This window comes from Solanum verrucosum, unplaced genomic scaffold (genome assembly GCF_900185275.1).
Source record: "Solanum verrucosum unplaced genomic scaffold, falcon-dt-bn FXZP01000165.1, whole genome shotgun sequence".
Taxonomy (NCBI): Eukaryota; Viridiplantae; Streptophyta; class Magnoliopsida; order Solanales; family Solanaceae; genus Solanum; species Solanum verrucosum.
The window spans coordinates 2,908,899-2,922,803 of record NW_026020340.1 but is presented as its reverse complement, the minus strand read 5'-3'; the positions used below and the strand labels follow the sequence as shown (position 1 = coordinate 2,922,803).

Below are 13,905 nucleotides of genomic sequence, written 5' to 3'. Positions count from 1 at the left end.
TTCCAATATCATCCCAATGGACATTCACAACCACCATTAAAAAAGTATAATATTTCATTGATATATGATATCACAATACTTTAATATTTATTAGTTTTTAAATAAAGGAAAAATGTACACATTTATGTGTTAAAAAAACAAACCGTCATAATTATTCGGCATTTAAATATTAATATTATAATATAAAACATTTTAATCTCAATGAAAATAAATAAGTCGTTTGAAATTCAATTAAAGAGATTATTTCATTTATATATAAAAAAAATAGAAAAAAGGTTAAAACATAAAAAGCAGGCAAAGTGTTTGACATAATGCTCCAATGGCAGAACAAGAAATGAACAGAAGACCATCGCCAGACCCAGTCTCAGTGCTACGAGGTCACCGCGCTTCGGTAGCTGACATTTGTTTTCATCCTTCTAAAAACCATATTGTTTTCTGGGTATGAACGAACTTCTCCAGTTATTTATGACATTTTAAGCTCACGTTTGATCATAGATTTTGAAGTCGAAACTTGAAAAATTGAGTTACTGAAGTTGTAACTTTTGAAATTTAAAACGTTGTGCTCGAATATGCGTTATAATTGGAAAAAGATTGGAACGTTGTGAGTGGAAGTCCCAAAATCCCAAAACTGGTCTGAGCTCCGGCTCCGGTTTTGATCATAGATTTTGAAGTTGAAACTTGAAAAATTGAATTTTTGAAGTTGTAATTGTTGGAAATTTTGAAGTTATGTTTGGACATGCATTTTACTCGGAAAAAGATTGAAGCTTTGTGTGTGAAAGTCTCAAAAGCCAGTTTTTGGGAAGCATGTGATCAAATTTCATGGTCAAACAGATATTAAGTTGACGTAGGGCATACTGATTGGGTACATATAATATGGTTATATTGCAGGTCAACAGATGGAGAATTGCGGATTTGGGACACAGTACAGCACCGTACAGTTTCTTCTTCTTGGTATAATTTATAATAGTTTCTTGTGCTTAGATTATACTACTTGATTTTTGATATGCTTACTCGAGCTGAGGGTTTATCGGAAACAGCCTCTTCTTGGTACACCTAAACCCCACTTATGGGATTATACTAGTTATGTTGTTGTTGCTGGTTCTTGTACTTCGATTATCGTAGTTATTGTCAGAATGCTTTATTATGCTTTTACTTCCGTTTGTTCTTTTTCTGAACTGCTTTGGACTGTTTTTCCTTGAGCCGAGGTCTATCAGAAACAAACTCTCTACCTCTGAAGTAGGGGTCAGGTCTGTGTACACTTTATCCTCCCTAGACCCCACTTTGTAAGACTACACTGGGAATGTTGTTGTTGTTGGTATGATTTATAATATTTTGGCTGGCTCCCCATGTTCATCATGTAGTTTGAACATCTTCTTAATTAGTCCCCTGGACTAGTTTGGGATAAGTATAGTAACTGTTGTATTATAAATTTTTTGCAACCCCAACTTTTGGCATATTTATTGTTTCTTAGCAGACCTCAACTAGTTTGGGATTTGAGAGATAGCTGTTGTTGCATTACAAGCTTCTCTATAACTAATTTGGGATTGAGGGTACTTGTTGTATGCTGAACTTCTTCTTGGATCCTAACACAGTTGGGGTTTAATAATTGATCACTGCTAACTGCAGGGTGCATAGTGCAGCACATGGGGTAATTTGTGTTGCAGCGAGTCCTGTTCTAGGGGATAACAAAGTTATCAGGTGCCTCTGTCTCTATCTTTATAATCGCTGTTAATTTGTTTGATATTTCAGTCAGTAGTAGTATTGTCACACCTTTGAGTTTGAAATGAAGATGTTTTAGTGCCATCTGCTATTACAGATAGTTGGGTTAATTTTGTTTAAGGTTTGCCTTCTGTAATTTCCACAGCCAAGGCAGGGATGGTAGCGTCAAATGTTGGGAGTTTGGAGAAGGAGGTTTGTCCAGGTATTCAGGTCTATATGTTTTAAATTATACCTTAGTATTGATATCATGTTGGATTTCATTTATGCTTGTTACTTTACAGGGATTGTGTCTTGCTTCATTTGTTTTTGCACATTGTGTGATGGAATTCTGTGGGATGCTTAAATGAACCAGTTATTTGGTGTGATAATGCATGGCAGCTTATTTGTCCCCCTGGATTCTTGGTTCAAAGTTGATCACAAGCCTTTTACTATCATCACTTCTTAGTGCAATGTGCCTTTCTTTTTTCTTGTACGTTAAAGCAATATGCCTTCCTTCTGGGTGTTTGGAGAAAATATATGGACTCACAAACTTGGTCACAAATCCTACATTTTCTGCAGTATGATCTTATTTAATTTATAGAAAGTTATGCAGAGATTGGTATATGAGTGGTATCAAGAAACTAAACCCTCGAGAATATTGGACCTTCTACCTCTGATTATAGCAAAGTTGATTTAAAAACCAGAAAATGTCTTGTGATCTGAAAGAAAAAGTCACGGTACAACAAGATGTTATGGGTAGTGGACTTGAAGAAAGACTAGTCAAGTCACCTTTGCTCTTTAGTGAGTTTAGACTTGTTCTCCCCCTTGGGGCTGAGCATGTGAAAGTTTGGGCAGTACCACCCCCTACAACTTCTGTTTGAAATTTTATCTACAGAAATATCTAACATTCTTTGAAACTTGATGGATGAATAGAAATAAATGGAATTGTAATCTCACAGTATCAACAGAAACAGTTTCGCAATGCATAACTTATAATCAATATCAATCAGCAGGAAATACAAGAAGCCAAGAACAACTGCAAAACTTCCCAAAATTTGGCAACTAGATCATTATGCCTATATGATTAGTGTACATGCAAACTAAGAGATTTAGAGTTCTATATATGTTGTGAGGCAACCATGGTCAGCTTCTTCTTTGTTTCTTGTCGGGGGGGAAGGGGGGGGGGGGGCAGTTCTTCTTCCTTTTTTGTATTTTGTCTTTTTAAGTCCAATATCTTTTCACTTATTCTATTTTTTGTGAAGTTAGACTTAAATGTGGCTAGTGCTGCAGGTTTCAAAGTTTTCTAGGCCTTCATATTGTATGAGAACTGATGCATTGCATTTTGGAGCTCAAAAATCTTTTTCAGCACTATGTATGCTATGTATATGTGTGATCTCTCTTAACTCATTTCATGATAACGGCAGTCAAATCATAATTACAATTGCATTATAAGGAATGGGTTCTAAGGGCAGTGGATCTTGTTTATCAACTTTTCTGGACTAATATTTGCAACATTATCTTTTTGATAGTCATTCCTTTACTTTCTTTTACAAGTTTTCTTACAATTTGCTGGCATGTTAGTTCGACTTTCGTTACCCTTTGGTGGTGTTCAATCTTCATTTACCTTATGATTAGGAATGTGATTTGTGCTTTCAACAGGACACCGTTACTTACAATAAAGACAAACGCTTATCATTTCTGCAAACTATCAATTGCAAAGTCACCAAGTGAGGCATTGGAGACTGATGATCTGGAGATAAACAAAATTGTTGATGACATGCAAAGGGGAGAACAAGGAGATCAACCCACTGATTCCACCATATCCAAAGGTTTTCTATCTCGTTCTTGCCTTTTCTTCACTTTTCAGTTCATCTCTTTTAATTAAGCGCAGTCCATTACTTCTTAAATTTGACTTATTTGAGTTTGAATGTGCACTCACCTAGATTACTACAGATTTTAAAATTTTTGGTCAACTGAATGATATATTAAAGGGCTATTCAAATTGACTTCAATATCTCTCAATATAGGTTTTATTTAAACCTAAAGAAAAATATCAGATCCATGTCAACTGTTTTGCATTTTATATTAATATTATAGCATCCACATCTTATTTGAATATGTTGGAGTTTGAATAATGAGAACAAACTGAATACAGCCTTGGTGCAAATTGCAGAAATTGATCATCTTTACCTTGGAAGAATTGTCTGTCAGGTTTCGGGTATGATTTACATATTATTAGTGAAAGTTCCAAGTCAATTTTGAAAGCCATGGCTCCTCTGCTTAAGGAATAGACTAATACTTTCTTCTGTAAAATGTGCTAATTACCACTGTCATATTTCTCTAAACAATTTTTTTTTAAAAAATATCCTCAAAAGTTTATTATAAGATCTCATCCAATTTGAAGTAATCTTAGGTCTGATAGTTGCAGGCAGATACAATACCATATTATTCAGTCTCAACATGTTATAAATAAGATCAAGACTTAATATCAAGAAATGGAATCATGTACTCGAGAAAATCAGTTTGTTGTGGTTTTTGTTGTGTATAAAGACTTGATGCTGAGTGTTTTTTATACGTTGCTTGGAATTTTGATGCTATTCGGTTCCTATATATTGCTGTGGTTCTCAAGTAAAGTATGCTTCTTTGTGTACCTGGATATTGATTGGTTGTGTTCATTGCTTTAATAGTATTTTGAGTCATAAGACTGTTTAACATATTGAAGTTTTCAGGTAAGGAGCTTAGTGAAGGACCAAAATATGTTGCTATAGCAGGGGAACAATCTTCTGTGGTTGGTTGATGGTTATTTCTGATACATTATCTTTTATTTTGAGTTTGTCGTATGGAATTTACTGAACACTAACCAATCCGTGTGCAAAGGTTGAGATTTGGGATGTCAATACTGCAGAAAGAATTGCAGAGCTGCCTCATAGCTCTGGTAGCCTCTCAAATCAGACTCCGAACCAAAGAGGTCTGTTTTTTTTCTCTTTTCGAGTTTTCTTCCCCTAGCTTGTAGCACATACTTTGGTATCTGCATCTAAAATTTTGTCATCTGCTTGGGTTTCTCTCTCTCTCAGGATACTCACTGTTGTTTCTCCTTTTAATTTGATTTAAAATTTCTGTTTGCATTTTCTCATAAAGTACATAACCCCAGGGATGTGCATGGCAGTTCAAGCGTTCTTACCTTCTGAATCTCAGGGGCACCTAAGTGTTATGGCAGGGTTTGTCCTCATATCTCCAATAGTAATCCAATTTATATTTTCTTTTAATGTGTCTTTATATTCATATTCATATGTCCATGCTTCCTTGTATACGTTTATTTGCATTTGTGTGTGTATAAGGAGTAATTTTCAACATTGTCGAAATTCCCTGAATGTTTACTTCCTCTAGATATAACTGCAGAAAAGATTTCTAAAGTACAGTAGAGCATTTTAAATTTTGTGTCTTGGGGCGTCCGTTACCACATTGTATACCACCAACGTTCAATCTAGGATTCTTTCTTCGATAGAATTTCTGTTAAAAAATGATTTACGTGTATTTAATCAATTGATGCTTGACTTAACAAACTAGATTCAAATACATATGCCTACAGGTATGAGGATGGATCCATTGCTTGGTGGGACTTGCGTAATCCCGGAGTCCCATTGACTTCAGTCAAGCTTCATTCAGAACCAGGCACACTATTCTACCATACATAAAATGCTTCATAATGAACCTTTTCTAGTTCTATTTTCATACTTACAACAGGCATAAAAGTCATCTTGTCTTCTCCCTGCAGTTTTAAGCTTATGCATAGATGGAGAATGCAAAGGTGGTCTCTCTGGAGCTGCTGATGAGAAAATTTTGATGTTTGCATTGGACCATTCTATGGTAACTCCAACGTAATCTCAAATTGCAAGATATGCTATTGTTGGATGGTGCTGTTGATGTGTATATATATTTCACGTTAACTCCTCTTATAGCAAGAAACTATTACTAAATGTCTTGGTTGATGACTGATTTGAAATGTGCATGCCTTAATGCTGTGAGGAAAATTTGGTTCTGATGTTTGAACCTCATTATCCACATGCATTGACAAGTTGGTCATCTTTTGTGATATTTTGTTTAATCTGTGAATATGTGTAGTTTTCTGTTGCAGCAATACACTCTCAAACCAATGAAAAACATTGTCCACACTTGAGTAAATATACTTCTGCAGATTGCAGCTATTAATAGTTATTAGTTGTGGAACTTGCAACTAGTGGCATTATTTATTTGCAGGTCTATTATCTGGTAAACGTAATTTTCCTACTTTTTTCTGTAAACTAGGGTTCTTGTTTGATAAGAAAAGAAATTGTATTGGAGAGACCTGGCATCTCTGGAACCTCAATCCGTCCAGATGGAAAAATCGCTGCAACTGCTGGTTGGGATCAACGGTAGGGATCTTAGAGACTTTTAAACTGTCAATTTGTGTACATTGTGGCTACTTAGGGTGTAGTTGCACACCCTTTGTCAATGAGAGAAACATTTTTTAACATGTAGGTCATGTTTTCAATTGTCACTCTAACATTAGCCCTTCCACTTATCTTTCGTTGTCAGGGTTAGGATTTACAATTATCGCAAAGGAAAGCCTCTGGCTATTTTGAAATATCATAACGCCACGGTATGCAATTCCCTTTTTCTTTCTGTTGACTGTTGTTTTCCCTTAAACAATTGTCAAACTGACTTCATACCATTTTCATGTCCTCTCTCACAATATGTTTCTGCAGTGCAACGCCGTTTCATTCTCTGCTGATAACAAATTATTGGCCTCTGCATCTGAAGATACAACAGTGGCTCTCTGGGAACTTTATCCTCCTAGAACATGACATTGTATCGTTGTTAAACCCCGTGGATTGTTTGTAATGAAGGGGTTAATGTCTGAAGTTTTACAGTGCGGAGAAGTTATCCCCAGATGAGCATATGGAGTTTGCTGGAAGATATTACTGATCATCAGAAAGAGAAGAGGACTTTAAGCTATTTTTGGGAAATACACTTTGTTCCGGCCTTTCCCCAGACCCTGCATATAGCGAGAGCTTAGTGCATTGAACTATCTCGCTTTTCAAGTTGTTAGAAAGAAACATAGTTGTGAAAGTAATAAAAAAGAACTCTACTTGTAACCCTTAAACAAGAAGAATTGTTATATCAAGCTCTTCATTTACATTTTTCTGCCATTTTTTGAGTTAATACCTCAAAATTCTCCTAAACTATCAAGGCTTTTATTAAGTTTAATATTTAAATTATGGAGTATTGTTATTATTCATGAACTATTAACATTTTCCATCTAAAAACTCTTGTAATGCAATGTTCCATAAATTACAACACCTTATTAAAAACGAATAATTTAAGAGCAATTTCGACTATATTCTAAATATTTCATTAATTACAAATAAAAAAATAAAAACTAGTGAAGATTTGTGTTATCTACAAAAATTATCTTTGTTCAATCTATAGTTTACAGAGTGGAGTCACGGAAGCATCCATTAATACTCGTAGTATTATTAGAGCAGACTTTCTACGTCACCACCTCGGAGTTTTGGACCAAAAAAAATAATATGAAAAAAAGGAACATCCTTTTAGATATTGTGAGAGGGGTACCCATGAAGAACTGAAAATCAAGAATTCAAATTTCCATTAACAATGAACAGTTGTTGGATTTCTCCTTCCTATTTCCCACAAATTAAAGCTTCAATTTTGGAACCCAAAACCAAAATTCAACCAATTAGCTCAAAACCAGATTTCTCAACTGAAAAAATTGAATCTTTTTTGCCCTTTAATGTGAAATCCATCACTAGTACTTCAAACCCTTTTGTCAAACACTGCCTTAAGCTTCGCCAGAACTCCTCTTATCGCCATTCTCATGGTTCTGTACTTGTTGTCGGTTCTACCCCTATTAGGTAACTTTCTTTTCCTCCTAGTATTTTACTTTTTCTGGTGGGTGGTGGGGGTGGGGGTGGGGGGAGGGGGAGGGGCGGAAGCCGAACCCCTCTGCGGGATTATATTGTTAAAATTACTTTTTACTTTTTCCGTGTGCTTTATGGTATAATTTAGCCATTTCATGTTCTTAACTTGATGGCTGTAGTCTTTGTTGGTTGTGGTTAGCTTAATAGTTTAGTTTGAGCCTCACATTTTAATGCCAAATTGTTAGATTTTGAAGCCATTTGGCTTAATGTTGAGTTACAACTTAGAAGATTATTCCATTCCCCTTTGGGATATTCACACGCGGAATTCTTGCAAATTGAAGGAGTGCAGTGTAGATTGTACTTAGTTCCGTAGGGGATATTTGACACGTAGCATGATCTCAAAATACTTGAGCAAGTAATAGAACAGATGATTGAAATGAGTGGTGATGTAGCAAGAAAAGACGGAGTAATTGATCTTAAAATACTTAACTTTTTGGGAGAAATCATGATTTACATTGTGCTTTGCATGTTTCCAATTGAATGCCTATAATGGACTAAATATCAACGGGAGAAATCAGAGGACGTGGACAGCATTGAATCTTGAAGGGACAACTTCATACGTGTACATTTGGAATGGTCTAAGCTCTGTTGTTTTAGTTTAACAAGTTCATTTTCATCTTTTATGATCTATAGATGTGGTGATTTTCTGCTGAGTATTTTCTTCCGAGCTATGTCCTTTCTTATGCACTCCCTTATGAACTGTTGGTTTGTTATTTTTTGCACTTGTTCATATTCTTTACTCATTCTTCCTTGAGGGCTTGAGGAGGGGTAAAGGTAGGCCTAAGAAGTATGTAGGCAAGACATAGCGCAGCTTCAACTCACCGAGGATATGATCTTTGATAAGAGGGTGTGGAGATTGAGCATTATGATAGAAGGTTAGTAGGTAGTTGAGTGCTTTGCTTTCCCATTCCCGGCATATTAGTATTACTCTCCATTATTGTATTTTCTTCTTGTTGTTCCTATTTGCTGCTACTGTCGTCTTTTTCATCTGTTTTGAGCCTAGGGTCTATCGAAACCAACCTATCTTGCTTTTCAAGGTAGGGATAGGTCAGCGTACACAGACCCTCCCTAGACCCCACTTTTGGGATTATACAATTCTTTTGGTTTGTCATTTGACGATTTGATCTTTGATGAGGTAAACATCTTCCCGTAAAAGTTTGACCTATTTAACCGATCTATGTGACCTTTCTCAGGGAAATATATAGTTTTCAAGAAAGAGTACCAGAGAGGCCTATTACATTAGACTGCCTACTCGTGCTTGATGAAGCTCATATACATGATGACCTAAATCTTCAATCAGTTCGCCTTGTCCGCATCAGCTCAATGGTGATGAAGAAACTCTCTGGTTTACAGTCGATTGATTCTATTGAAATGATTGCGTTAATGAAAATTCCCTCAACATTTCACAGTGTTGATGATGAATTCCTAGAAGAAGATTGCAGTACATGGTTCAAGAATGCTCATCGAGTTCTAGTTCTTGATGGAATCCAGGTAATTTACTTAGACCACATAAGAAAAATAATTTTGAAATTCATAAATTGTGCTAAAGAATCATATCGGAATCATTGAATTCATGACTACTGGCTGATGCAGGATCCTGGTAATCTTGGCACATTACTTAGATCGGCGATGGCATTTGGATGGGTAGGAGATGGTTTTAATTTTGATTTTCGTTGATGTTATCATTTATTTCTCAGCTATACTCTCATTGGTCAGTGCTTTCTAGTTTCTAGTACAGCGTCTATAGTTCTTTGGTTCGTTCATGTTCTCATTGTGGTTACTGCTTTTTCGTATGGCATAATACATAAACAGACACTCAAACACCATCTCAGATGAGAAGTAGACGCTTCAACTTTGAGTATGCACATCTAAACATCTCAACTCATCTCCACTATGTCAATTGAACATGTCACCATAACTGCCATGTTTTCTTTGAAACCGACTTTGCATGTTATGTTATATTGTATGTTTTCTATAACAACATTTAGCTATATCAGCCAAAAAGTATACTGACAAGCAAGGTTGTTATAAAGATGTTGGACTGTAATATGCTAAAACAAATCTTTTGGCAGGGTGGTGCCTTTCTGCTTCCTGGCTGTTGTGATCCATTCAACGAGAAGGCGCTTAGAGCTAGTCGAGGAGCTTCCTTTCAACTCCCATTAGTCTCCGGCGATTGGCTCCACTTGGATGCTCTTAGAAACCATTATAACATGAAAATTCTGGCCGCTCATCCTGCAAACGATCAAAAGCCAAGGAGAATTTCCAGGCTCACCCGCGACTTTACAGATTCGTTAGCAGATAAGCCTCTGTGTTTGGTTTTGGGCAGCGAAGGAGGTGGCCTTTCCGAGAGAGCCAAGGATTCAAGTGAGCTTGTGAGTATTCCGATGACCGGAGAATTCGAGTCTCTTAACGTTTCAGTTGCTGGTGGAATATTGTTGTACATGTTACAACCTGAAAATCATAAAGATTTAAGCTCTGGTTGAAGCATTCTCATCTTATTTCAAGCAGCTAAGGATTTTGAAGAAAGTGAAAAAATGACTATTTTCCAACTTTATCAGTCTAATGACTAGATAGTACAACTTAACCTCGGTATGAAATCACCTTTGTTAAAGAGTATTTTATTCTTCAATATGATCTGACACCAGACCGGGTGGGAAACTAAAAATAAATTTGTCTTTAACTTAAAGTGAAATAATAAAACTTCAGCAGCTACCATCAAAGGATGTGGTGCAGTAGATGATGTTATTTTCTTTTTAATCAGAATTTTCAGGTTCAAGCTTTGAATATGAAAAAATCATCATTGATAGGAAGTGCTTCCCACCGAACAGAATCCTACGCAGCACGAAAAATCGTTTTAGATTATATCGAACTAAATCAAATCAAATCGAATTAGTTTATTTTGGTGTTCGATGCACACTTTTTAAAAATAAAAAAATTAAAGAATCGAATTGAAGTTTGATAAAATCAAATTGTTAAATTAAGGAGTGGGTTGAATTCGATATTTAAAATTAGAGACAGATTATTTGATTATGAAATCGACATGTGTTCTATTTAAATTAAAGGCAAATTAGTGTTAAAATATAATGATAAGGATATAATTGAACCGATAGTCAAATGAAGGGTAGTATTTATAATTGTTTCAAATACTATAAGGGCATATTTGACTATCTTTCATTTTTAAATATACAACAATTAACAAATATTGTTTCCCCCATCGAAAGATAATTTATTTTTTTCATAAAAAATAAAAGTTAAACTGACTAAAAAGTAAGGGTTGATAATATTTTTGACTCTCAGTAATTCCTTTGATTAATTATGAATAATCACAAATTTTCTGAAATATTAATCATTTCATCATTTAAGTATTCATGTACTATATTAAGTTTGTATAGATATTCAATGATAATATACTTCTAAAAATAGTTTAAATAGAATATATTTCCTACATAAAAAAAATAAAAAAACCTATAATCTAATTAATAAAAAAATTAAATTTATTAAGTCATATCTCACAAAGATCAAAATTAAAAGTCATCAATATGGACCAAAGATAATAAAAATTAATTATTACTTTTAGGATTTATTTTTTTCCTTATAGGAATCCTAATGACGTTGAAGATCTTATAATTACTTGAAGATTACTCCAATAATATTTCTTGGAACGTAATTCACTAATATAAATCCACTTAATTTATACCTATAAAAATAATTCATATTTCTAATTAATTAACAACATCTTTATTATAAGGCTTCTAATAATACAGAGAATGGCTGGTTAGCACTTTTTAATTATTATTTTCTTCTCGTTGCATACATTTATTATTGTTTGATCTAACATTATTCACTAATTAATTTTATTACAGACAATAATCAGATTCTGAAAATTCCTATGAAAGTATTTTTTGGGGTATGTTGAATTTATTTAGAATTCACTTCACTTATCTTGTTCATTTTATTCGTTATGTTTCTCTATAAATAATTTTTCAGCTACAACAAATCATATTAAAAAGGAGAATTTAAATGACTGACTGTCGTCGATTCATGATTTTTGTATTGATTCATGATTTCTTGTTTTTTTTTTCCAATTAGGTTTGTCATTTGGAGTAGCTTCAGCATTAGCTTACAAAACTATTGGTGTTCTATTTCCTCGACGAAAGATCGAAGAAAAATATGAAGATGAGACAAACAAAGTTGTTCAAACTAATATACTTATAGTTATTACTATTAATATGCTGGACCAAGTGAAACTCCAGCACAATGCATAGTCAAATCCTGAATCTAACTCTAAGGCAATACTTGGTTGGCCTTCATCGTTTGAGGAAGTGATAGGTTTATTACATGACGCAAGTATATCAACACTTTTTTTTTCATTTTCCAATCATTTGGTGTTCAAATTTCATAATATGATCTCGACTAATAATTCAAAATCGTCTCACTCTCATAATATCCTTTAAAAGGAAGCTCTCTCTAACATTTTTTCCCCATTCCTATGATTTCAACTCGAAATCTCTAACAACACAATGCATCTGCAAATCCTGAATCCAACTCTAAGGTAATACTTGGTCGGCCTTTGTCGTTTGAGCAAGTGATAGGTTTATTACATGACGTAAGTATATCAACACTTTTTTTTTTTTTTAATTTTCCAATTCAAATTTCATAATATGGTCTCGACTAATAATTCAAAATCGTCTCACTCTCGTAATATCCTTTAAAAGGAAGCTCTCTCTAACAATTTTTCTCCATTCCTATGATTTCAACTCGAAATCTCTAACTGATGTAAGAGTTGAGGGATTTTATTCCATTTTTGTTAATTATTGATTAATTGTATATTTGTAGTGCAAAGGAGAAAGGAGCAATAAATGTGATACCTATTATAAGATATTAACGAAGTGTCATAAAGGATCAGGTATTTTTATTTTAATATTTTTTATTATTATTTTGAAATAATTAATTAAAAGTATTGTGTTTGAGCCTTCAAGATTAGTTGAATTAGTAAATTTTGAATGTCGTATAATTAAAAACAAAATAAAATCTTGATAATATTGTCCTAATTCCATCTGCTTCATATTATTTATTTATTAAAATTGTAACATATGAACTATTTTTTTGCTGCAGCTACCATTTCAACAACAGATATTGGCTCAAGTCTTCTACTTGATTCCTTTTATGGCGTAAGTTTTTCCATTCGATATTCGATAGTTAAATTTAAAAACTGATTAATTTAAATTTATATCGAGAAATTTCATTTTGATTTTTTCCAAAATTCTTTGCAAATTGAGTTGTGTCATTGATGATATTATATAATTTTATATATATATATATATATATATATATATATATATATATTGAGGGTCGCTTTCTTTTAAAATACTATATCTTTTATTTTTCAAATATTTATTTGCCTTCAATTTATTAATTAAACGATTTTTTTTTTATGTCTACACAGTGCATGAGAGAGGCTTATCCGTTATCAAATAGCCAGAACGCATGCAGGGAAAAATACAGCAAATTGATGAAAATTAGTTATTTTGTTTCTCCCTTTTAATAGGTTATTAATAGTGTAATTATTATGATTTTATTTAGTTATAATCACGATTGACTTTGAATTAACATTTCATTAGACAATGCAATTCCTTAGTTTTTGTTATTTATAGTATGATATTTAATTTTAATCCTATTTATTCTTTTTTATTTAATCAAATTTCTCCTCTTTATAATCATCTTATAATAATTAATAATATCTTCTCTTTAAATTTTCTCTTCGTTGTTAAATATTCATGTGAACATGCTTAATGATTAAAAAGATCACATGCATCAACATAAGATTGTTCAAAGTTGAATTGAAATCGATAGTCTGAACATCATTGTCATACAAAATAACGAATTAGAAATTTCATATTTCTCCAGCATTTTATATTCTATCATATCCTTAGACCTTATTTAACAATTTTTAAATATAATGTAATTTGATTAGACATAAAATTTAAGAAACATGAAAAGATTTTAATACGTTGTAAAACTATCTTTATTAAAATAAATAAATATTAAAATAGAAGAGTACATTTTGTGTTTTTTTTTTCTTCAAATAAGTGGAATTGAATTTGGATAAAATATAGTATATATTTATTAAAATCTTTTTCAAATAAACTAAAAAGAAAAATGTCACTAAATTGAAACGAGAAGCAATAAATATTCTAAAAGTAGAAATGTTTATGAATGTGTATTTAGG

At 33.2% G+C, this 13,905-nt stretch overlaps 2 protein-coding genes across 2 annotated transcripts; both read left to right on the top strand.

Moving 5' to 3' along the window:
• The first annotated feature begins 315 nt into the window (after positions 1-315).
• On the top strand, positions 316-6,875 carry LOC125837135 (protein DECREASED SIZE EXCLUSION LIMIT 1). Its single transcript, XM_049516279.1, is given in 14 exon segments — positions 316-418; positions 420-439; positions 889-951; positions 1,627-1,698; positions 1,865-1,921; positions 3,358-3,527; positions 4,428-4,486; positions 4,576-4,666; positions 4,850-4,916; positions 5,288-5,370; positions 5,474-5,565; positions 6,004-6,110; positions 6,274-6,337; positions 6,444-6,875. Coding segments are annotated over 14 exon segments (1,143 nt in total). The 5' UTR covers positions 316-319; the 3' UTR covers positions 6,543-6,875.
• A 401-nt stretch (positions 6,876-7,276) lies between these two features.
• LOC125837143 (uncharacterized) lies at positions 7,277-10,160 on the top strand. The gene is made up of 4 exons (XM_049516286.1): positions 7,277-7,610; positions 8,870-9,167; positions 9,270-9,320; positions 9,749-10,160. The coding sequence occupies exons 1-4, from the start codon at positions 7,354-7,356 to the stop codon at positions 10,157-10,159; spliced, it is 1,017 nt and encodes a 338-aa protein (XP_049372243.1). The 5' UTR covers positions 7,277-7,353; the 3' UTR covers position 10,160.
• Positions 10,161-13,905: the final 3,745 nt, after the last annotated feature.

What these genes read in the sequence shown, in the direction of transcription:
- LOC125837143 (XM_049516286.1), top strand. Translation starts at nt 7,354, where the DNA reads ATGAACAGTTGTTGGATTTCTCCTTCCTATTTCCCACAAATTAAAGCT. An exon ending in TAGTTCTTGATGGAATCCAG is followed by an intron (nt 9,168 to 9,269) that starts GTAATTTACTTA and finishes TGGCTGATGCAG; the next exon opens with GATCCTGGTAATCTTGGCAC. An exon ending in CGGCGATGGCATTTGGATGG is followed by an intron (nt 9,321 to 9,748) that starts GTAGGAGATGGT and finishes ATCTTTTGGCAG; the next exon opens with GGTGGTGCCTTTCTGCTTCC.